Here is a 26,440-nt window from a genome sequence, read left to right as displayed (position 1 = left end):
GATGTACAAAACAAGCCAAGATGGGACTTTTGATAGAAATCAAGTTTTTTTCAGCCTATGTTAGGCGCAGGGTAATTAACACAGAAGCAAGTCTAATCTTAAATATTACCAAAACGCAGAATGAGACATTTTGTCTGTAAGCGCTTTTCATGTTGAGTTCAAAGCGGCGCTTCCACTGATGCCCTGACGCTAATCATGAATGCAGCTCACGATTACTGTAGGAAAGCGGATAGCCACAGTCTACCGGCCAATTAATATTGTGGAGGATGAGACTTTAAGAGATTTAATGCCCATTGCAATGAATATGCAACCTATGGGGATACTAGTTCTTTCAGTTAGTCAAACTGGCACTTAGACTTTGTGAAATGTTTAATGTTATTTGAATTGATGCTATTTTAGTGTATTTCTATCTTTATACTGTGGAAGGCTTTGTTTGAAAAATGTTAATAAAGCATTATATTGTTATTTACTGTTTTGTTTTCTTTCTTAAGATGGAAATAAATGCATTTTGACAGTAAAATAAATATATATAATGTCAAATTTCAGCACTGCAAATCTGTGATTAATCACGTTTAACTACAAAAAATGTGATTAATCGCGATTAAAAACTTTTACTCGACTGACAGCACTGATATATATATATATATATATATATATATATATATATATATATATATATATATATGCAATTTCCATACATCATTTTTATTGATGGAATACATGGATTTGTACAATTTTAAAAATCTAAAATATGACCAAAATGATAACAAAAAGAAAATAAATTGGTCAAATTAATAATCTCGTAATGTACCAAATTTGCTGTTAAAGAATTTATTTCATATACAAGCAAAATGGACATTTTAACTTAAATGTACCCATATGAATCAGAATCTAACTGAATCTGGAAATCTGTATCAATACCCAGCCCTAGTCTCTAGGGTATTTGTAGAGTGTTTTGGGTGGTTGCTAGGTAGTTGTTTACTTGCCTATATCAAAAGGGCCCACCTCAAAGTCTTTATGATATTCTGGTCTCTTGATGGCTTGTGTCCTGCTACAAGGTAATTCACAGGGGTGGATCTACCGGGGTGGCATAGGGTGGCATATGCCACCCTAAGAAAAAGCATTGCCACCTCATCAGCATCCAAATGTGTTAAATATAAATGTAAGTATATTATAGTTGACATTAACATTGTGTAGGGGTTTATTCATGTGAAACTGTCTAAACTCTCAACAAATGCACAAATGACTACAGACCCATAGCGTGATTGATTACAGCAGCAACTAATCCTGTGATTGTTTACAGCAGCTGCAGCGGCCAATCACAGCATCGACCAATCGCCTACCTATTATTGCAGCGCATGTACTGTGTTTGGGCTCTCATGGGTTGATGAGCTTATTTCCTCAACAATGACCACATGGACACATACTGGAAAAAAAGAGGTAAAAGATGAATTTCTCAGTTGTTTCCAAGTATTCACTGAATGATTATTAGATACATCGCTGACAGTTATGGGCTGAGACGAGTGGGACGTGTCCTCACCAATTATTGAAATAGCTATGTCAGGTATGTGTATAATCCAGATGAAACATCTCCAGTTCTTGAGTAGGAGTTTCTATTTCATCTGTGTGTGTTTTGACTGGTGATCCGGTGCTGGAATGTGTTATTTTGAATTTTATGATGAGTGTTTGTTGCGGCTGTTATCAGTGTCATTTAGTGTCTGTAGTTTTTCCACAGCTCGCGCTCATTTCCGTGTCCCCCATTGTGATGGCCTTCTCGGCCATATTGTTTGTGTGTATGTAGTGTGTGTGTGTGTTGTCTTTTTCTATTTTCTCCCTCTCTCTTAATCACTCTCAGGTGTGCGGTAACCAGGTGAGATGATTGTTGATGGTGCGCAGTGTGTTTCCTCCCTATATAAACTGAGCATTTATGTCTAGATTGGAGACGGGTGTTCGTGAGCTGTGTCATCTCGTTCACTTGCGCTCAGGTGCATATTGACATTCTTCCGGGTTCCTGCTGCTGGAGCAGAGAGTTTGTGGTTGTCGCTGTCTGAATTTCGGAGTTCACTGTTATTTTGATATATAGAACTGTCAATATATGTGTCCGTGTTTCCGCTACTCTCATCTCCCTGCATCTGTTGATGCATTTTTAAAGTGTAACACCCATCCACTGATGTACAGATGCAATCTTGTTTTATTAAAATAAAAAGTTATATTTGGGCAAATTAGAATCCAAAACCTCTAAAAACTAAAGGCAAAAAGTTACCACTAGACCCATCAGTCATGTTCTTAATCAAAGTGCTGATCTATGTGATCATATACTGACTAACAAAATCCCAAGATTGATAGTGGCAGATGTAGAGATGAGATTTGGGTGCTTGAATGAGTCATTAAGAATGACTGTTAACTGAAACAGGTAATTTAAAAGAATCTTTTACTGTGTATAGCATAATTAATATTCATGACTTTTACAGCACTGCCCTCAACAGTACAATTTTCTGTGCAGTTTATTTTATTTAGACCTAAGTTTGTGTTAATCTTCGCTTTCAAATGGCTTATTCCAGCTCTAACAAAGGTGATAGGCATACAGGACTTTATTAGCAGAATAACATGGGATATGCATGCATTTTCCATCAATGGGTACACTTAACAAAATAAATAAATAAATACAAATTTGGCCTGCATAAGGTGGTAACGTTTAGTTAAGTTTGACAGTTCTATATGTGAAGCTTAGGGACATTTAGAACTTGTTGATGTGTTTAATAGACAGTGTCTTGGTGCTCTGGAGATATACAATTTGTTACTTATTTTTTGCACATTATATTATGCACATTTTTTTTTTTTTTTTTTTTGTAATGTTGGAAAATCAGTAGCAAAATGGTTACTATGTGGTTACTGTGGAAATGCAGTTGTATCGCAAATTAATAGATATTTGTAATTTGATAGTGACTCCAATTAATGAACTAACACTTGTTGCAATGAAGCTCGGTACCTTCATCCATAAGAACTACGCATGGGCGCTTGTTTTGTTGTTGCCACCCCTCATAGTCTGCATGCCAACCCCTTGCCACCCCATAAAAACTTTTCTAGATCCGCCCCTAGTAATTCCCTTTTTTAAGTCCTATGCACAAAAACATTGCAAGTCAAATTGCTTAGAAAATTAACAGCACATCTTTGACAAGGTATAATTTATGTCCGTAGTATTTCACTGTTTGATTGGTTCAGATATTCCAAGGTGTAACGTCTCTTTAGAAACTATTTCCAAGGTGTTGGCCGAATATCTTGTGGCTCTCAAACCCCCCATGGAATGTTTCATAACACACGTTCAGCCAACTTTAGCTCAACACGGAAATCAAGACAAATAGCCTGTTCATGGCATCCAGCAACTGAATGTTGATTTTTGAGGCGTGTGTTAGTGTAGCCATTTGACTGGGCATGTAGTGTAGTTTTTGTGTATTCTTACTTGGTCTTGGTCTTACTGGGTGTGTCTGTTGGAAAACTGCTGACTACACAAACCAGTTAACATTAACATTAACACACCTGGAAAAATAAGTCGATGCGGTGAAATTCTGGGTGGTACACTTTCCTGTGATATGCTAATCTTGGAACAACAGCATCATCAAATATGGAATGGGACAGAACCAGAGGCACCTTAATTCTCCTGATTTGCAGAGTGGTGCAGGGCAGAATTATAACAAGAACAAACAGTGAATGAAATTCATAATATAAAAGCATCACTATTATTATGAGTCATACTTGGGGTTAGTGATTTGAACAATGCCCCCAACCCCAACATTCATGAAAATGGATGAGGATTGAAGATTCCTCAGATTGTCTGGCTTCTAGTTTGTAATGAAAAATATAGTCTGTAATTGAAATTTATGTTTTAAGTCTTAGAGAACTTAGAAAGTTTGGGAATTGCTATTTTGGATTTCCTTCTTTTTTTATCTCTAAACCATATGCAGGTCAGAATGATTCTATTGTGTGCAGATATTGTTTGAAGTGGGCCCTTTCTTGACTGGCAATGTTTGGAGAGACCAAACAGAGGTCAAGGGGCTCTTTGTTTTCAGAGAAGACTCAGTAGGATCCCTGTCCCTACTTCCTGTTGACACAAGATGAATGTCCATCACATCCTGTCTCCAGTGTTGGTGCCTGGTGTTTGCTTTCTGACTGACAGCTGAATGAATGAAGCCAAAGCTATATGTGCGAACAGAGAGATGACTGTTTCCTGCATCTCTGTGGTTGACTGTGTGTGTGTGTGTGTATATGTGACCTCACAGTCAGTTTGACTGAGATTTAACATGGGATGACACTTTGTAAACGTTTTAAACATATTGGATTTATCAGAATTTGTTCAAACACTTCATCTGACAAGTTATACATTTAGTTTTCTAAAAGAAAAGATAGACCGTAGCAGAACTGAACAATCAGTGCTACTGTAATGAATCGGAACTGTCCTGAAACTACCCGTAGATGGCAGCCATGTTCTTTGTTACTATGTGCTATTTATTGCCACTAGAGGGCGACATTAAAGCACTGTTTTGGATCAGAGCATCATCATAACGGGTTAAATTATACTTTCTTTTATTATTATGTATTATATAAACTACACATAACAGTAGCTGACACTCTGAACTGTATCACAACAGCAGTTTTAGTGGGGAACAAATTGCATATTGATTATCACAGCTTGCATCAGTCACACAATAGTCACCTCAAAGCAAAATGTGCTTAAAATTATGATTTTTATAATCAGTTGCTTTCTAAAAACACTTTCAAAGAGGGAGAAAAAATCATTAATGATGATAATAATAAAAAATATGCTCCTGCAGTTTTTTTTTATCTTAAATGAGAAGTGTACTTAGAGTAAATGTTTAATATTAAAGTAAAAAGTTTACTACTACACTTTCATTATTACATTTTTTATTTGTCTCACATTGCATGTAAATTTATTATTAAAAATTGACTGTTCAATTGGAACTTAAAGAAGGCACTTACAATATTGATATAAATGATTAAATATCAGGGTTTTTTTTTAACCTATATGCTCATGAAACCAAGCATATATCTGAGATGTCACATTAAAGAGAGATCAATTAATTCATTTTTTACATGACTTGTGATTTTACAAAATAATAATAATAATAATAATAATAAAAAATAGGCTGCATGATTTACATAAACTGGTGGCCAAAAGTTTGGAATAATGTACAGATTTTGCTCTTATGGAAAGAAATTGATACTTTTATTCACCAAAATGGCATTCAACTGATCACAATGTATAGTCAGGACATTAATAACGTGAAAAATTACTATTACAATTTGAAAGAAATGTTCAGAACTTCTTAAACTACTTCAAAGAGTTCTCATCAAAAAATCCTCCATGTGCAGCAATGACAGCTTTGCAGATCCTTGACATTCTAGCTGTCAGTTTGTCCAGATACTCAGGTGACATTTCACCCCACACTTCCTGTAGCACTTGCCATAGATGTGACTGTCTTGTCGGGCACTTCTCACGCACCTTACAGTCTAGCTGATCCCACAAAAGCTCAATGGGGTTAAGATCCATAACACTCTTTTCCAATTATCTGTTGTCCAATGTCTGTGTTTCTTTGCCCACTCTAACCTTTTCTTTTTGTTTTTCTGTTTCAAAAGTGGCTTTTTCTTTGCAATTCTTCCCATAAGGCCTGCACCCCTGAGTCTTCTCTTTACTGTTGTACATGAAACTGGTGTTGAGCGGGTAGAATTCAATGAAGCTGTCAGCGGAGGACATGTGATGCGTCTATTTCTCAAACTAGAGACTCTGATGTACTTATCCTCTTGTTTAGTTGTATATCTGGCCTTCCACATCTCTTTCTGTCCTTGTTAGAGCCAGTTGGCCTTTGTCTTTGAAGACTGTAGTGTATACCTTTGTATGAAATCTTCAGTTTTTTGGCAATTTCAAGCAATGTATAGCCTTCATTCCTCAAAACAATGACTGACTGATGAGTTTCTAGAGAAAGCTGTTTCTTTTTTGCCATTTTTGACCTAATATTGACCTTAAGACATGCCAGTCTATTGCATACTGTGGCAAACACAAACACAAAGACAATGTTAAGCTTCATTTAATGAACCAAAAAGCTTTCAACTGTGTTTGATATAATGGCAAGTGATTTTCTAGTACCAAATGAGCAATTTAGCATGATTACTCAAGGATAAGGTGTTGGAGTGATGGCTGATGGAAATGGGACCTGTCCAGATTTGATCAAAAGTAAATTTTTTCAAATAGTGATGGTGCTGTTTATTACATCAGTAATGTCCTGTCTATACTTTGTGATCAGCTGAATGCCACTTTGGTGAATTAAAGTACCAATTTCCTTACGAAACAGCAAAATATGTACATTATTCCAAACTTTTGGCCGCCAGTGTATAAAAACGTAATTTGCCATATAATGATTAATTTTCCATATAACTGTTTTGCTTGTGTGCAAAAACTACTTAAAGAACTGCTTTGATTTGGCTTATGTGGCTCAGATAGTGATGGAGTTATTTAGCTAGGACTCATCTCTTGAGAACTGGCCTCTTTAGACAACATTTACATGCTCAGATTTACACTCAGATCAGTGTTTGATGATTGGCAGGTGTCCTCCACCAATCCGAATTTGCATTTGATTTCACTAATATACAGTTTTTTATAAGAATAACTAATTAATTTCCACATTCACTTGCCAAAACTCTCTAAATAGATTTGTATATACAGGCTTCATTTGCACATTTTATCTTTAGGTTCATTATATTGGACCCATGCTGACAAGCCAAATCTGTGTCAAGAGATAAGAGAATCTGTAGATTTCAAACGTTTAAGCAGTCAGACGCAGAGGCAATCTGTTTACCATCCGCCTAGTACATAATACTACTAAAATATTAACATCAAAATCCACTCTGTTATTTTGACTGCCTGATAATTTGTAAATGTAAATGAATCACTTACTGTATATCTCAACTTTTATGCTACAAACTAGAACTGTACACTATCCATTGCAAAGTTACAACAAAGGTGATTGATAGTTTTTGTCAGATTGAACTCAGATGTGAGGCATGAGAAGTTGTTTCTGTGTCCTCTGTCAGGAGCTCGGAGTGCTGCGATGTGCTGTCTTGGTGTTGACATTATCAGGAGATGCCGATGATTAGCTCATGCATTTTTCATGCACATCAGCTCAGAGGAAGAGCTTTAGACTTCAGCTGTGAAGTAACTGCATTTAATCACTTCAGGATTCATATGCGTGTCAACCTCTGCATACAGTGGAATTCTCACATTCTGTGCAATCACATTACTCATTTGTGTGTTCTAGTTTTGTCATTTCGTGTTGCTAGTGTGGATGAGGTGTCAAAATCTCTGCTGTTTAACACCGTTGTCAGTTCAGATTATGTTCACAGGTGAATTAAGACCATTTTGAAGTGTTAAAGTGGAAAAAAAAAACAATTCTTCCTTCTTAGTTTAACACGCTGACAGCTGATTTACATCTTTGCACATTTAGACATTCAGATATAGTGTGTGTGTGTCGTGAGGTTGCATTTCCACCTCAAGCAAAAGATGCACAACACACTTAAGTTAATAAGAGCATAAAAACCAATATACAGTACCTTTTTTTTATTTGCTGTAAAATACAGCTTCCGACGATAACTGGTTTTACATGGTTTCTAGCTGGTCTAGATGGTAGATCAGACAGGACTACAAATCATAGACCTGATTTTGACCATCTTGGTCAAACTGGTTGGAGCTGGTACACTCAAAAAATTATTTTAAGATTTACGCAAATTTAAGCAAAATTCAATTAAATTTAATTGAGTAATCTTTTACAAAATAACATAAAATAATAATTAAAAAAATCTATTTTACACAAATTAAAACTAAATTACACAATTCAGTTTGATGGAATTTTGTTATGAAATTGAAATGCATCAATCTTAAAAAAATAGGCTAAAATATTCAACAAACCAGCAAAGTATGTTCCAGAAAAGCGTACTGACCACCTGAAGCTGATATGTTTCACAGTTGAACATATTTGGTGTATGTGGCAAAGTTTAGCAGAATACATGGCAATTCACGTCCAGTAGCTTTCCATTTTTACATATTTTGTGAAAATGGATTTTGCTCTCAAGGTCAAGCTGTTACAGTTATTAAAGTGTGCAAAGTGAAAACATCAGCAAAAAAGGAATAGAAAGGCAGAGAAATGTCCTTATACAAATTCAGACTGCAATTACAGTTTCACAGTATCTTTATTTTTAAAGTGAACATTAAGAATTGAATAATACTACCCATAGAGAGCACATTATACTCAGTTACATAACAAATTGTCCTGTGAATACTGCAATGAGGAATTAGAAAGCGAGTATAGATTATGCTTATACGAAAACATCTTTTAATATTATATTTACAATACACATTCTAAAAAACAAGAAAGAAAGATTCAGATTTTGTTAACGAGTAAAGATATTGTGAAATGCACCTTGTTCTGAGTATTTTTGCTATAAGCATACTGTTTATTTCAATGATAGACAAAGTCAATATGGAATGGCATTCGCAACCCATTTTACCTCTGGAATGTGGCATATAGAGTGAAACAGGAACAAAATGTTCAACGGGACCAAAATGTTAGACAGGACTTGATTTTATCCACCGGGAATTGATTGGCTAATTAAATTTGTCTCTATATGACGGTTGAAGAGGAGGGGTTGGAAAATAAGAGGGCTTGATGACGTCAGCGGAAATGGAAATTAATTTCAGAGGCGGGGCAAGTTGGTACATTTTGATTACAAAACATTTCTCTCTTTGGAATAATGTGCACCGATTAATCATTCACAATAAGACCAAGAATGTGTAGGAGAGTATAGGGTCCATTTTTGATTTAATTCTGACTGTTGTATCTATTGACGTTTGATCTATCTGGAATAATCTAATCTATGTTGTGTTGCACAATTAATGTCTTCCTGCAAATGTATGTACTATTCATTCTGTTTTTTTCATTCTTCAATTCTTATTTCAATACATTATAAAATATGTACACCATTTAGTTAATATACAGAAAGTCATATAGTGATGAAAATCAGTTCTCACTTCCTTAAATAATATACCCTGAACACTGTTCTAGCAGGTGATCATTGACCTGAGCATTTTCAATTTACTTATTTTAACTGATAATACTCAATTCTCAAATAAAAGTAGCTGTACGGCAACAGTAACATTTGTAAAGCATTGCGATTTGTGGCAATTTCCAGAACGAAAATTCCATCCAAAATCACAACAGACTCTAAAGATCACCATTAAAAATGTTTAAAGTTATTTTTACACAGTCCGTCACAAAGGTTTCACTGCTCCTCTGGACATCCCAGAAGCTCCGCCCTCATGGTGATGCGTCCGTACCACGACCACGGAAGGATCCGGACATATCGGGCATAGATGGGCGGATCTATCACGTTCTTTCTGTGTGTTTCATTGTCAAAGTTTCCTTGGAAGATCTGTCAAGGATATAGAAGGACAGTGGACTATTAACAATGCAGTGAGTAAATCAGCCTTTTCATGATAAAGTAAGGTGAGACTAATGGCAATTATAATTTTTTTTATATTTTGCTTTATAACTAAAAGACTACTACAAATCGACCTGCCATGTTTTGATATAAGACATATGTGTGTATGTATATTTATATTATATTATATATATATATATATATATATATATATATATATATATATATATATATATATATAATATAAATATACATACACACTGTATATATATATTTATATACAGTGCATCTGGAAAGTATTCACAGTGCTTCACTTTTTCCACATTTTGTTATGTTACAGCCTTATTCCAAAATGAATTAAATTCATTATTTTCCTCAAAATTCTACAAACAATACCCCATAATGACAATGTGAAAGAAGTTTGTTTGAAGTCTTTGCAAATTTATTAAAAATAAAAATCGAAAAAAAATCACATGTGCATAAGTATTCACAGCCTTTGCCATGACACTCAAAATTGAGCTCAGGTGCATCCTGTTTCCACTGATCATCCTTGAGATGTTTCTACAACTTGATTGGAGTCCACCTGTGGTAAATTCAGTTGATTGGACATGATTTGGAAAGGCACACACCTGTCTATATAAGGTCCCACAGTTAACAGTGCATGTCAGAGCACAAACTAAGCCATGAAGTCCAAGGAATTGTCTGTAGACCTCCGAGACAGGATTGTATCGAGGCACAGATCTGGGGAAGGGTACAGAAAACTTTCTGCAGCATTGAAGGTCCCAATGAGCACATTGGCCTCTATCATCCATAAATGGAAGAAGTTTGGAACCACCAGGACTCTTCCTAGAGCTGGCCGCCCGGCCAAACTGAGCGATCGGGGGAGAAGGGCCTTAGCCAGGGAGGTGACCAAGAACCCGATGGTCACTCTGACAGAGCTCCAGCGTTTCTCTGTGGAGAGAGGAGAACCTTCCAGAAGAACAACCATCTCTGCAACACTCCACCAATCAGGCCTGTATGGTAGAGTGGCCAGATGGAAGCCACTCCTCAGTAAAAGGCACATGACAGCCCGCCTGGAGTTTGCCAAAAGGCACCTGAAAGACTCTCAGACCATGAGAAACAAAGATTGAACTCTTTGGCATGAATGGCAAGTGTCATGTCTGGAGGAAACCAGGCACTGCTCATCACCTGGCCAATACCATCCCTACAGTGAAGCATGGTGGTGGCAGCATCATGCTGTGGGGATGTTTTTCAGCAGCAGGAACTGGGAGACTAGTCAGGATCGAGGGAAAGATGAATGCAGCAATGTACAGAGACATCCTTGATGAAAACCTGCTCCAGAGCGCTCTGGACCTCAGACTGGGGCGAAGGTTCATCTTCCAACAGGACAATGACCCTAAGCACACAGCCAAGATAACAGAGGCGTGGCTCCGGGACAACTCTGTGAATGTCCTTGAGTGGCCCAGCCAGAGCCCAGACTTGAACCCGATTGAACATCTCTGGAGAGATCTGAAAATTGCTGTGCACCAACGCTCCCCATCCAAAGAAGAATGGGAGAAACTGCCCAAAAATAGGTGTGCCAAACTTGTAGCATCATACTCAAAAAGACTTGAGGCTGTAATTGGTGCCAAAGGTGCTTCAACAAAGTATTGAGCAAAGGCTGTGAATACTTATGTACGTGTGATTTTTTTCGTTTTTTATTTTTAATACATTTGCAAAAATTTCAAACAAACTTCTTTCATGTTGTCATTATGGGGTATTGTTTGTAGAATTTTGAGGAAAATAATGAATTTAATCCATTTTGGAATAAGGCTGTAAAATAACAAAATGTGGAAAAAGTGAAGCGCTGTGAATACTTTCCGGATGCACTGTATACTGTATATATAACATGTATTTATAGTTCAAATGATAATAGTACCATTGGAATATGTTAATTATTCATCATGTTAACTTTTAATCAACAACCTAGTGCATAAACTTTCATAAAGTGTAATGATTTCACTTCTTTTTTCTTTTGTTATGATGGGGATGCACCAATATGGAATTTCTGTGGCGATACTGATAATTCACAGCTCATTGATTACCAATACGATTATCGATAATTGTACTTTTTTTGCATTTCATCACTTTAAACTGGGGTTGCTAGTAAATTAATAAAAAATACTCACATGAAACAAAATATTCGATAGCCAAAAATTGATTGAAATCTTTTTTTTTTTTTAACATAAAATCATTATTAGAAATCATATAGAATTCAAATAAATTCATAAATTCAGAATGTAAATGTTCACTAAGTTAAATATCACTTTTATTTTTTATGAGAGTGAAATTTACTGTGCATGTTCTGAATACACGTCATCACTTATAATTTCTATGTAATAAAAAATTGAGGGCGTTGCACTTGGCCCCTATTACAATTGCTCCCAGTGTCTCCTACTGTTATGTTCTGATGTTATTAAAAAGAGTATAATGTGGGTGGTAAATTAGGCCATAAAAAGCTGCATTTAAGCAGATGTTTGGCTTTCATGTGCTCTTAACCTTCAGTCTTTAAATAGCACTTGTTAAAGGACATCGTTTACAGATTGGTCCATTGAGAGAAATCTATTCTGTGTTCGGCAGTAGAACCGTCTCATATCAGCCCTGTCAGAATACATTACCCACCCAACACCACCAACAATCCCCAACCATGACTCTCATGACCTTACTGTGTGTGTTTATGGGACAAAGTCTGCATGTGTATGTGTGTTTAAAGTACAGATGCAGACATGTTCCGAATGACATACTATAACAGTACTCATAGAACTTTTGTAGTATGTACTATATACAGTACTACACAAGTATGCTTATATTCAGTATGCATGGAATACCTGGATCTTCTACATTTGCCAAAATGTGCAGTTTATGCAACCTGACCAAACTGTGTGAGATAGAGTAAATAACCCCCTAGCAACCGGTCAGAACATCCTATAGACTATTTCAAGGATGTAAACAATAACAAAGGAATTAGAACGCTACTGACCTTGGAACACTTCCGGTATCGTTACCGGATCCTTTAAATAAGGCTCTGAGTTAATATCTTTTCTCAAAGAACATCAAATGTTTACCTGAAGTGACTTATCCAGACGTGTTGTTGATACTGAGCAGGAGAGGCGATGAAATTGTATCATAGTTTAGATGATATTGGATCGCTTCTGTTATAAATTAAGCCGTTCAATGAAGCTGTCTGCAAGATAGGATTTCTTTTTCTTTCTTTTTGTATTGTCTTCCTAATTTGTAAGTCATTTTGGATAGCTAAATGACTAAATGTAATAGTAAATGACTTGCGCAGCTTCATTCATTATAATGGAAGCCAACTATTTAGTCACATTTAGAGCTCTACCTCTCAAACCTCAAAATGTCACCTACCAGACATAAGATGTGCGCTACAGTTGTTAGTACGGCATATATTCAGTCGTCTCACTTCACTGCAGTAGTTTATGCGTCCATTTGTCGGTGCTTTATCGGAGATCTAAACACTTTAATTTCCGTTAGTTCCAGGCATCCAGGGAGGATTCAGCCATTGAACAACATGGTCCACATTTTAATAATGACATTTTAGGAATGTCTATAGATAGGAAATGTTCATGGAACAAAGATGTTACTTCCTTTAACTGACGAACAGTCCTTGAAATGGTCTATAGCAACTACCTAGCAACACCTTAGTGACCAACCTCATAGCAACACGCAAAAAAACACAACACCTTAACACACAAGCATCATGGCAGCGAGTTTTGCATGTGCCCAGAAAATGTACAAATTCGGTTTGGCATTTGTCCTTTGAACGTCAAATAGAAATAACTCTATTTCTAAGAAATAAGTCTCTCTTCTTTTGTCGATGTTTTCATGCTGGGGGTTGGCTTCTTTAAAGAAAATTGTGCTGAGGAAAGAGATTGTCTGCCCCCTCTGACCGGGAAGGTGATAACTTCAACTTGTCATAAAAATGCTGAGAGGTTCAACTTTTTCCCTCACAGTTAATGCTGATCTCTTGTCCTTCACTATGTCTGTGTGGGAGGCTACAGTATATTAAAGCTCAGTGAATTCAGTCTTTCAGATTTTTATGGAAGTCATTTAAAAATTCCCATATGATGGTAAAGAAAAAGTTAATAAAACCTACATATTTAATAACATTAATTTATTTTAAATGTATTTGTAATAATTGTTATTTATAATAATTAAATCATTGATATTTAGGGTTTCAACTATTTAATAATAAATATTTAATGACATTTTATTAATAGCCAGAAATAAACATGGTTAGTATAGGTAAGCAATGTTTTGTGTCTGATGCTGGTTATCCTACAAGAATGGAAACAACAATGTCCAACAAAATACAATAGTGTCATTGTTGCTACTGAAAAATCATATTCAGTTAATATATGGTCTCCTTCAAACAGCGTAAGGAACTTTCAGAATCTTTCTGACATTATTTATTTATTTATTTGTGACAGTGGCTAATACCATATTCCAACAATATTATAATAAACAAATTGCAGTTACAATGGTATTTTGGCAGACATGCATGTATGGTTACTAGGATGCATTTTTGTAAGGATATGCTCACTGACACAATTAAATAACACATATAATATATCAAATTTCTAATTTCCATTTAACACTGTTTTAATACATGTAAGAGCAGGATTCATACCTTATCCTTCCGTTGTTTCTCATCCTGGTATATGAGCCATCTCTCTCCATCATTACTGAATGCCAGTTTATAGGAACCAACAAACTGCACACGCCCGAAATCTTTGGCCCCTTGGGTGATAATTCCTGTGATTTTGGTGGGAACTAGCAAATCCACCTGGTGATAATTAGAGATGAGAGAGTTCCAACATTCTGTGCGATGTACAGTACACTTTATTCAGAATATTCACTGTTCATTTATATATGTGCACGTTTAAATTAAAATACTTTAGTTATAATTGCAATGAGAGACAAGCAGTTATGAAGAGTCAAGCTATCGTAAAAACAAATTTTGAAGCCAGATTCCTTTTTACAAGCATTAAAGGGATAGTTCACCCATAAATGAAAATTCTGTCATCATTTACTCATCCTCATGTTGTTCCAACCCGTATGACTTTCTTTCTTCCATGGAGCACAAAAAACAAAACAAAAAAAAAGATGACAAGCAGTATAGTCTCAGTCACCATTCACTTTCATTGCATCTCATTTTCCATACAATGATAGTCAATGGTGACTGAGACTAACATTCTGCCTAACGTCGTCTTTTCTGTCCCACAGAAGACCATAACGGTCCAGCATATTGACCTTATTTGTAAATTGATGTAAACGTGTTCATAGTTTTCTAAAGAACTAGAGAATCGAAGTTATTTGTTGGATTTAAAAGGTACTTCTATAGCATCAGGCTGTAAATCCTTTTTGATTTTAACTGGATCCTTTATTTTTAAGAGTGTTTTGCTGTTTCGAACCAAAGGCAAGCCAAGTGTCATTTTTGAGTAGGTTATTACTCAGCAAACAACTCTAAAGGTGTCTGAAGGCTAAACAAATCTTGCATCTGCTTTGGTGGTACTTTCTCTCAGGCTATTATCTGTTTAATGCAGCTTGAATTTACAGTCTTCATGTGATGATTGGCGTCAAAGTAAATCACAGCTCTCATCACCACGGAGGTTCTTCTTAGAGAACTGAAGTTAATTAGGGCCACTGACACCGCAGGAAACTCTTCATTCCACTGAATTTTGTTAGATTATTATTTGTGCTGTTACAGGATTTCCAAACACATTTAATTAAACCGCAAGTGACTAATTATGCCCATTTATTCCCTGACAGAGTGTTAAAACAAATTTTTCTTCATTATTAACAGACCTTTCTCAAGTAAGTTAAATACTGACAAACACTATCCAATTTTTTTTATTTTGTCATACATAACTTCAGATTTATAGAAAGTAAAAAAAAAAGATAACTTAAATTTCAGATCATAAAAAATAATGACATTGAAATTGTAATTTATTATTATATAATAGTTATTAAATGATTAAATATTTAGTAAATTAGAACCTTCTGAGAAATTAAGTTCTTCCATCATTGTCAATAAAATAAAAGATCGTTTATTAAATATATTGAAATATATAAATTACAAATGGAATTTTTGTAGTACCATAGAGACACGAATGGCTTACATATAGTTGTCTCTACATAGGGATAGTTCACCTAAAAATGAAAGAGATTCCAGATGTGTATCACTTTCTATCTTCTGCAGAACACAAACAAAGATTTTTTTAAGAATATTTCAGCTCTGTAGGTCCATAGAATGCAAGTGAGTGGGTGCCAAACATTTTAAGCTCCAAAATGCACATAAAGGCAGCATGAAAGTAATTAATAAGACTCCAGTGGTTAAATCTATATCTTCAGAAGTGATATGATAGGTGTGGATGAGAAAGAGATCAATACTTAAATCAGTTTATACAGTAAATTCTCCTCCCTGACCAGTAGATGGCGATATGCAGAAGAATGGCAACCACCAAAAACAAAAGAAGAAGAATATAAAAGTAAAAATGAAAGTGGAGAGTGATAGTAAAAAAGGACTTAAATATTGAACTGTATCTCACCCACACCTATCATATCACTTCAGAACGCTTCAAAACCACTTGGAGCTTCAGAATTGGCACCCATTCACTTGCATTGTATGGACCTACAGAGCTGAAATATTCTTCTAAAAATCTTCAATTGTGTTCTGCAGAAGAAAGAAAGTCATTTACATATACATGGGATAACATGAGGGTGAGTAAATGATGAGATAATTTTCATGTTTGGGTGAACTATCCCTTTAAGCTGGGACAGGAGAAAGTGTTTTAACAACAAAAAAGTGACATACTGTACTTCATCTTTTATATCATCTAATATGTCTGTAAATACATAATACAGGTTGTGTGTACGATAACATGTTAATACATAATTCATTCTTAAAAATGAAATTCAGTATACTATTAAAACTTCACTAGTAGTATGGATTTCTTAGAATTGAATTCTGTTTTGAAATCTTTTTAAATGCAAATTCAAATTCTGCATCCTAATTTCTACCTCAGGAATTCAATTGGAATGTAATAGGTATTCTCAGCTCATCTTCCGAATGGGGCAAAACCCTGCAGTCTGTACAGCCATCTATCTCTCTCTCTCTCTTTCTGTCTCCTCTTGCTATGGTATAATTCTTTCATGAGGACTCAGGCTCTGCTTCTCAACTTGTACTGATATGAGAGACATTCATAGCCATTCTGCAATCTCAGAGGAGGATTTGATCAGCTGGACTCAGCTCTGCAAGCATGCAGGTGTAATATAATTTATGCATTACCCTGTTCTCTCTGATCCAATTCAATCTCAGTTCAATGGCGACAGATTCCTTAACAGCCATAATAGGCCTCAGTTCGGATTTACAGTCTATTACAATGGCCAGACAAACATGGACTAGAACAAGTGGGTTACCAGTTTAGACTGATTAGTTATGTTTGTGACACTGTGGTGGAGGCTGACCTCATAATGACTTGTGGGGGAGTCTACATGAAGGATTATAAGTGATATGAAAGATTATCCTTCAGTCTATTGATTGCATGAGCACAAATGTGTTCTATGTGTCATGGATTGTCAGGGCTGAAATCATGATGTACTCAACAAGGTTCACTTGTTCAATGTCATGCCAAATCTTACCCCCACCCATGTCAAATCCAATCCCGCTTGGACCACTAAACGATTCCATTTGCTTTTTCTGGATATTCTATTTGCTGCCTACTTAGAAATCCTAAAATGCAGCTTGTTGATATATGTAGTTTTTACCAGAAACATAAATTCAATTTGATCAAAACTTTGTACAGTTTTAAACAAACAAAACAAATAACACATACACCATGGGTGCTCATTACATCTGTTGCGATCGATTGTTTGATTGTAAAACAACCACTGGTCGATCTCGTTAACAGGTCAAATGGTAAAGGGAGTAGAGAGAGAAACTACTTGAATAACGAAATTCTTAAAGATCACTTTTTATTTCCTCATTTTGGCTCCCATGTGGGTGGATTTCCAAAACATAGGAAGGCAGGAGAAGACTCATTCATATTTATGAAGAAAGCTCTATCTGATTGGATACAGTTACGATTAGGGGTAGATACATTTCAAAATGCCTGTTTTAGCACGGTATTTATAGAAACATAGTCAGTTATGTTTTAAGTAAGTGTAAATACCGGGACAAAAAAAGTGAATTTGTATCAAAATATCGGATCTGTGCAATGGGACTTGTAGTGTAAATGCAGCCTGATAGACCTGCCACTACCTATGCCATTAATATTGACAACAATAACAAGAAAACAATTCATTGCTCTTGGCTGGATAATTTAGTAGCTTTAAAACAAAATATGAATGTATAATCATACAGTAAATACCTGTAATCCACAAGAATGTAAGAATGTTTACTTGAATACTTGATACTGCTGTTAGACATTTTAAGCAATGTTTTCTTAATTTGTTCTATGTTCTTATTTTATTACTGACTATTTCCTTGTCTTGAATAATTACTTGAGAACTTGAAACATTGTTTACCCAATGAACAAATTATTCAGTATAAGTTTTTGCATCAAGAAACATAAAATTTCACAAGTATTGTTTCCGACTACTGAAATGTATCAGTACTGAAATGAAATGTATATTTAAATTGTGCATGGTAGATCTTACTGTAATAGCATTATGAAAAAGTAGATCTCATGCCATAAAAGTGTGAGCACCCCTGATGTACACTAAATTGATGAATTTAAATTTAAAAACTCTTATTTTGCACAGTATTTACTCAAAAGTTACTAAAAAACATTTTAAAAGAGGCAATGTGCACTATCATTTGACAAGGCTGATGGTAGGTTTCGGAACTGACGGAATGGTATATAACTAATTGTGTTAAGGACTGTCGATTTAATGGGTTAATTTAGTGTGATTAATTGAATAATTAAAAAATAAAACATAAAATAATGTCCCTGGACTGTAATAAGGAATTTTCCTTCCATCAGACCAATTCAAGCTCGAAATACCATCTGTTTTCAGCAGGGGGCAGTAAGCAAAACTCCAGCTGTATAGGCAACACGCAGCTGTACAGACAACAAACCACACTCAGGCTTGCTTGAAACTGGCGACAGCACAAAATGAGATTGCGTTCAAACACAGCTGGACATAGCGCAGTTTCGAATGCAGAGATCTCGAGACATGTTTTTCTGAGTTTCAAACTACGTTTAACTTGACACAGCGACCTAAATACGCTGCGTTTATGACGCGTTACAACCAAAGTGAAATACTCCAAAAGCGTCTGTCTGATGCATAATGTATGTACATTGACACCTCCTTCAAAAAGCCCTTATAATAAATGTATCTCGGACAGATTGGCGAATTCATTTGCAAAATGGACTGGTGTGGACGGTAGGCCAATGATTGGCTTATGTTCAATAATATGGAAATTAACAATATTTTGCCTTCTAAAACCACTTTTTTATTATTGTCTTATCAATGCTTTACATGTCTGCCATGATAATGTAATGCATTTCAATTATCTGAATTATTATATTTATGATATACCTATACTATATTTAAAATGATTTAAATTATATTATTAAAATTATAATCATTATATATTCAATAAATGTAATTTGGCCTTTCTCAGCAAAAATGTACATATAAGCGATTAATTGTGATTAATTTAATTATTAATCTGCATATCATTTAATTAATTAGATTACATTTTTTTTATTGATTGACAGGCAATACAATTGCACTACCTATTTTCTAAAATGGTAAAACCTTAATAAAACGTATACTGTCTTTCCAGCCCAACGACACTACAGTGACTGCTCGAATTTCTGCCTGCCTGGCGGACATCTCGGCCTGGATGAAGGAGCACCACCTGCAACTCAACCCCGCCAAGACTGAACTCCTTGTCTTTCCAGCCAACCCTGCTGCTGAACACAACATCACCGTGCAGCTGGGTGTAACTACAGTAACACCTTCCAAATTGGTCAGAAATCTAGGGGGTAACCATCGACAACAGACTAAATTTCACAGACCACATCTCAAAGACCGCAAGATCATGTAGATTTACACTCTACAATATCAGGAAGATAAGACCCTTCCTCTCTGAACATGCCACACAACTGCTTGTCCAGTCACTTGTCATAACTAGACTGGACTAATGTAACACTCTCATTGCAGGCCTCCCGGCATGTGCAATTAGACCCCTGCAAATGATCCAGAATGCAACAGCACGTCTGGGTCTTTAATGAACCAAAGAGAGCACATGTTACACCACTGCTTGTCTCTCTCCACTGGCTGCCAGTTGATGCACGTATCAAATTCAAGGCTCTGATGCTGGCGTACAGAACAGTCACTGGGTTTGCTCCAGCATACCTAAAATCATTTATGCAGAGCTACGCGCCCACTAGAAGCCTGTGGTCGGTTAAGGAACGTCACCTTGTTGTACCAACACAAAGAGGCACCAAAACACTTTCCCGGACTTTCAGCTTCATCGTACCACTTTGGTGGAACAACCTTCCCAACTCCATCCATGAAGCTGACTCACTCTCTGTCTTTAAAAAACGACTAAAAACACATCTTTTCCATGAGCACTTAACCAGTCATTTAAAAAAAATAAATAATAATTCTTGTTGCACTTTATTCTGTTTTGAATACTATTATGATGCTAGTGATACTTTGTAATACAGCACTTTTCATACCACTGTCTCCTAAGATGATTCACTTATGTTTTCCTCTTTTGTAAGTCGCTTTGGATAAAAGCGTCTGCCAAATGAATAAATGTAAATGTAAAGGTTATGATACTTTTAGGCACCAAAACAGAATGATACGTTTATAGCCAATGAAATATCCAGAAAAACTATATAAAATATATTATATTATACTACATTTTCAACATTGAAGTTTTATTCAATTATGACTGTATTGACCTGAACTACAACATAAACAATTTTTGATCAGGCATTACAAAAACAGCTGACCCTATATATGTGTACAAGGGGGGTTGGATTTGACATGACATCAACACATAAACTAAGGTGTTCCCACGGCATCATATTTACTTTCATGTCTGTCTCACCTGCAGCCATTGGGATTGGTCATTGTGGGCTGACGTCCATGCATTGACCTTGCCCTGTTTGTCCAGTCTGGCCTTGGATGGTTCCCAGGTGAACATGTCTATGTTCAGGGTATGAAACACACTGGAGGAGGAGATCTGATAGTCCTGAATGTGTCCCGTCTTCATCCCCATTGGCTCTGAGCATCCTGACAAAGAAATCCAAGAAATATGGACATAATTCTCACTTCAGAGAAGTGTGAGAGAAGAATTCTAAGCACTCTGCAATGAATCGAGCATACCTGTAAGCTCACAGCCCAGGAGCTCCATACGCAGAGTACAGTGTTTCCTGCATACTTGAGGATAAATCCGAATGTACTGTGCTTCAATTGGTGGACTGAAAGAGTTGGCCGAGGGGGCATTGTTATCGGCATTTCCAGTGAATATCTATATATATATATATAAAAACAAAGAATTACAATAATTTGACCGAAAGGCACAAAAAACATGCATAAGGTAAAAACAAAATGCCTAACAAATCAAAGATTTTGTGTAATATCAGCTCATTATGACCAATATGATAAACTATCAGTGACATTTGCTGACTTACTACATAGCCCTCTAAAAAAAAAATTGTTCTGATTGGTCAGTTGTGGAATTCTGCAGTCAGTTTTGTATAATGAATGCTAAATTGTATAATTGACTTCCTACATAGCTGTCTAGTTTTATATCTCTCAATGTCATTTCACAGTTTTTCGTCTCACATAAAATAATTTCAGTAAATTCCATTTCAATAATTTCAATTGACTCAAATCAATATTTCATATCAATTTATTTGTATTTGCTTAGTAGGTAATAGGCAGCATCATTTACAGTCAGATGATTATTATTGCAAAATAAACCCCTTTAAATTGATAGAAGACCCAAAGGCCTTACGTTGTGGTCCTGATCACCCTTTCTGGCTTTATTATGTATTATTGTACATTATCCTTAAATAAAAGTATAATAGCACTAAACTTTAATTTGGAATACTGTTAACATTTGTCTAAGATTGTAGACACATAGTATATGTACAAGATAAAACTAATTGATCAAACCATTTCACCCCCCTTATGCTCATATAATGAAAGCAGAACTTTGATATAGATGGTCTAGACTTTCCAGAAATGACGATACAGTTCTACACTTATATGATAAATAGTTCTTGTCCACAGATATATAGAATAACAAGAGTTTGATTGATAAAAAGAAAAACTCGAAAGAGGAGCAAGTTGGCAGGAGAGGCACTTAAGGGGACAGTTTCTTAATTTAAAAATATCTCCCTCTGGCTCTTTCATCTCAACTAGAACGGACACTGTCGCCATGTCTTACCATGTCCTCATCCATGTCCTTGACTTTAAACATGCTCCAGGCCTTCCCGTCGTCACTGTATGCCACTTTATATGATTTCACGTACTCAGGACTACCGATTCGCTTTGCGCCCTGTGTTATCAGTCCAGTCACCATCATCCTCCGCTGCAGATTTATCTGTGAGGGGACAGCACAAAATCGATGGCCTCAGCCCACGTGATGAATGAGTGAAGCCCTGTGGGGTTTTGAGTTATAATTTGTCCATCTCAAGATTTGCTGTGGTGGAGACAATGATGGCCATGTGTTGGAGAGCCGCTTTGTGGATGTTATAAAGCATCTGTGTTTCTCAACTGGTGGGTAGTGAGTCAAAAATGGCTCACAGGTCTGTTCTGACAGTACATTTTTTTTTAAATATTTAAGATCGCTTTTCAACTTTTAAAAGGGAGAAGACTCTTTACATAGCTTTTGGTATCAATGTCAAAAGCTGTAGCACGAATCAAAAGTAACTAATCAAAATAACTGTTAATGCATAAAAATAATATAATGATTATAATATAATCAGTATTTGGATTGCACTTTCCCTACCATGCGGCAGCATTTTGTATGTCCGCGAAAGAACTATGCTCGAAAATGTCTACCGGTTAACATATTTATACGGGACTCATCCATCAGGAGTTGTGAAAAGTGGACATTACATACTAGAATGAAGTCAAAGTGTATGGTAGGGGTTGAAAAAAATGAGGACTTGTTGACGTCAGCCAGTATCGATGACAAAGGCTGTAGCTCGAATCAAACTCTGTATTTTGGCACAAATTCATGCCACTTGCTAACCAAATTGGACAGGTTGCTTGACACACCCTCATCCTCGAAAACCATGAACAACTACATGAGCTGTATCAAATCAATTATGACCTAGACTACATTAAATACGAGTTTGCTTGCAGTGAGGATAGCCATACAGAATTTGTAGTATTGGCTGCAGAACATGACAAAATCAAAATTTTAATGGACATTTAGAAAACCAAACTGTCTTTTTTTATTCAGTCTATATGTTAATCATGTTTGAAAATCTTGCATATTGTTGGCTCTATGCAGTTCATGGTAATATGAAAACATTTCAGTGATTTTAAATTGTTGTTAACTTTTATATGATAAACAATTCTGGTGCTGTGTTGGGTCACCACTTGGGTTACCACTGTCCAATGTAAAATCTAGGTCCTGAAGCAATACCAGTTAAGGAATGAGAGCTTTTAAGGGCAATGTAAACAGGTAACACAGTGTTTTGAAAACAAGTTGGGGTCTTATTCTAAGGCATCTTTGGCATCAGAATCCTCTTTATGGGCTCAAAAATGAAATTAGGCACAAGCAATCTGCCCAGTAGAAGAGCAGGAACGCTGGTGTTGCGTGGGCTTGGCTGGTGGCAGTGTGCAGTTAGCACTTAAGTCATTATGGTGGCTGTGAACAGTTTAGTACTCCCACACTGTTCTTTCTGTGTTTGTCCTAATGAAATCTTAGCTAGACGTGCCTTTAGCAGCTCTGAGACCCTACAATCTTTGATGCAATTTACCTTCAAACATAAACCAATTACTATGGGGCATTTGATGCTTTAAAAGCTGTTATTGTGTTGAATGCTTGGCAAATACCTTTGAGGTTATCTTTTTTTTTTTTATTACAATTTTTAGGTAACTGATGTTGAGAAAAGATCCTAAGGTAGAAGAAACAACGGCGATAACAGCAGGTAAGTTGTGTATTGTTTCTACATATTAAAGTCAACATGAAGTGGTAGTCTAATTTTACTTCAATAACTATTTTACTTCAGTCATCTGACATAGTTATGGCTACGTTCACAAAGTCAGTGTTTGAGACTGACAACCGTATTTACTTACAGATGTGAGTCTTGAAATGTCCCATTCATACAACAGCGTACAGTAGCATTTCGAATGCTGTCTGTATGAACGAACAACCGAAGTTAGAACCGTATTCTAACAGCTGTAACCATAGTGATAGTGACTAAAAAAATGGTGACGTCCATAACACCGGCATGTCTTTTCACAATTGTCGCCACGTTATTAAATAAAAGAGTCCAATCGAGGTGCGAGTTCATACATTAGATCATAATTAAAAGACAGTGACTTTGAATGCTTTTTAACTGCATGCAGAGTGCAGTGTTGCGTGGCTTGCGCCCTGTGAGCAGCTGGTGGAAGACAGTGGCTGAATCTTTGGATGACACGCAGCTCATTTCTCCATCTCCGTGAGTTAACGAAACCCCACATAAAACACATGAAACACACGTGTGTACAGTGCAGCATGTCTCCCACTGTACATGATGTAACAACTAGTTGTCCAGTACGGTTCCGTTCACACAACGCAGGTTTGCAGAGAATGCGGCTGTGAGACGTGAAAATTTGCGGTTGTCAGTTCTGTTATAGAATGTGGTTGTCACTCTCATAAATAACCGAACTGTGTGTGAACGTAACTGTATTAAGCACTCAAAACAGGTCTGACAACCATATTCTGCTGCTGTGTGGATGTGGTCGAAGAGTTTTTAATGAGGAAAATACTTGGCGGGAGTAGGGTGGGCGATATACTGTAAGCAAAAAAAATAAAACAATTTTTTATTCTTGTCAATAACGATTTATGTCACGCTACACAAATTTTTGGGAAAGTGGCTGAAAAATAAGAGGCCTTGTTGACTTCAGCTGAAAAAGGAAAGTCGTTTCAGAGGCGGTATCAGAAAGTTATTACATTCTGATGGAAGATTACAAACTTTTTTCCCCCTTGGAATAACTTGCACTGATGAATTGTACACAATAAGACTTGTAATGTGCATTACGAAAGTAAATAACTTTCATTTCATGTTGACTTTAAAAGCTAATACAGTCAAAATGTGGTTTGAATACCTGAATCCAAGGATATCGATCACGCTCGGCTGCGCTCCAGGCATTGACGAGACCCTTCTTATTGAGCCGTGCGAAGTGCGGAAACCACTTCTGCAGTCCAAACAGAGCTCGATGTGTGGAGGAAGCTGTTATCTGCTGGTTTGAAATGATACCCCCTTCCATCCCTAAAGGTCCAGAACATTCTGAGAGAACAAACAGAGATACAAAGAGAAATGGGGACGTATCTCAGAGAGTACAAATGAAAAATCACAAATGAGATCGCCTTAATATTTCATATGTTTCTCCTCAACAGCAACAAGAGAGCGCTAATAGAGACTTTTGCTTCTCAGCTGTTGGATGGTCTTCCTAAGAAAGACACCAGTATCTCACATGTATCTCTAGAGTTTCAGAAGATGTCTCAACAATGTCTTAACTGTACTTAGATTTGCCAAGATACCAAGCCTGCAATCAAAAGTCAGAGGTTTCAATATGTCAAACTCAGAATTTATGCATCAACAATCGTCTCATTTGGGTCTATTTTTATTTCTCCTTAAGGAAAAAACATCTGAGACCAAGCTGAGACTTAAATCAGACAAAATTGAGAACTCCTGAATCATCATGAGCTATGAAAACAGCAAGTTAATAATGGAAGATTTGACATGTTGTTTCAAATAAATACCACAAACACCGCACTCTTCGATCTCAAGGGGTAATATGATGGCATTATTCTTGCTCTCATAGGTCGCTACAACAAATACTGCATCGGCCTCCAAAATGTCATTTGTCACCGTTTTGTCCTCAAAAATATCTGGCAGGTCTGAACTTTTGGACGCCACATCCTTGATTTCATCGATGGATATTGTGTCCTTGCTCTCACACACAGAGATGCTGTCTTCACTCTCAGACCCTAAGACATCATCCCTGATGTCAACGCTGTCATCAGTTCGTCCACCAGCAGAGAAGACACCTGCTCGCTGGTGCTCCGGGAAGAACATTAGTGGAGTACCCGAACCATCTCCACCAATCGATCGCACCGAATTGGGAGACTCGAAAAGGAGCCGCAAGCTGCTCAAACTAGCCCGTAGGGAGCTCCTGTTGCTTTGTTTGGACAGCATGGTCGCAAACCAAACCTTACCGTGGGGTGTAACTTTATATAGGCTCCTCTGAGAGCCGTGTAAATGAGAGAGCATGACTATAATCTTCAACTAATTCAATTGTACGTTCAAAGATGTGTTAAGGCTTAAGCTACAGCTGGGACCTTTTTTTGAGTCAGCAAAAAAAATGTAACAGCAAACAAGTCGTGGTTATGTAAGTCTTCATCTCTCTTGAGTTCAAAACATACGATGAGTTATGAGGGATTTTGAGGCACATTGGGGCCAGACTGTCATAAGAAATGTGTTTTATGGACAAAAATACACAAAATAGAATCTGTTTTCCACCAGAACTTATGGAAATGACAGAAGGATTTTGTGAACTATGCAGTACCATATTCAGTCGATGTAATTTTGTCCGGGTAGATGAAAAATGGGAATCACACAGCGGGACTGAATAAATAAACATGGAGGTACTGTAGTTCCACATAAACATTACAAATTTAAAG

General features: G+C 36.4%; 1 protein-coding gene and 1 long non-coding RNA gene across 2 annotated transcripts in view; both read right to left on the bottom strand.

Annotated features, from left to right (window-relative positions):
- LOC127432640 (uncharacterized) overlaps window positions 1-5,810 on the bottom strand; it is a 137,104-nt gene extending 131,294 nt beyond the window's left edge. The window contains exon 1 of the long non-coding RNA XR_007895773.1: window positions 5,624-5,810. This is a non-coding gene — a long non-coding RNA (uncharacterized LOC127432640). The remainder of the gene's footprint in view (window positions 1-5,623) is intronic.
- Window positions 5,811-8,273: 2,463 nt separating this feature from the next.
- Window positions 8,274-26,440, bottom strand: part of edil3b (EGF-like repeats and discoidin I-like domains 3b) — a 33,420-nt gene continuing 15,253 nt past the window's right edge. Inside the window, exons 6-11 of the mRNA XM_051683873.1 lie at window positions 24,862-25,043; window positions 21,983-22,138; window positions 20,914-21,058; window positions 20,636-20,820; window positions 14,192-14,347; window positions 8,274-9,495 (exon numbers count right to left, since the gene is read on the bottom strand). Of these exons, the coding sequence (XP_051539833.1) occupies window positions 9,346-9,495; window positions 14,192-14,347; window positions 20,636-20,820; window positions 20,914-21,058; window positions 21,983-22,138; window positions 24,862-25,043 (974 nt within the window). The 3' untranslated portion in view covers window positions 8,274-9,345. The remainder of the gene's footprint in view (window positions 9,496-14,191; window positions 14,348-20,635; window positions 20,821-20,913; window positions 21,059-21,982; window positions 22,139-24,861; window positions 25,044-26,440) is intronic.

Source organism: Myxocyprinus asiaticus, chromosome 42 (assembly GCF_019703515.2).
Source record: "Myxocyprinus asiaticus isolate MX2 ecotype Aquarium Trade chromosome 42, UBuf_Myxa_2, whole genome shotgun sequence".
NCBI classification, from domain to species: Eukaryota; Metazoa; Chordata; class Actinopteri; order Cypriniformes; family Catostomidae; genus Myxocyprinus; species Myxocyprinus asiaticus.
This window is presented reverse-complemented; position numbering and strand designations above follow the sequence as displayed.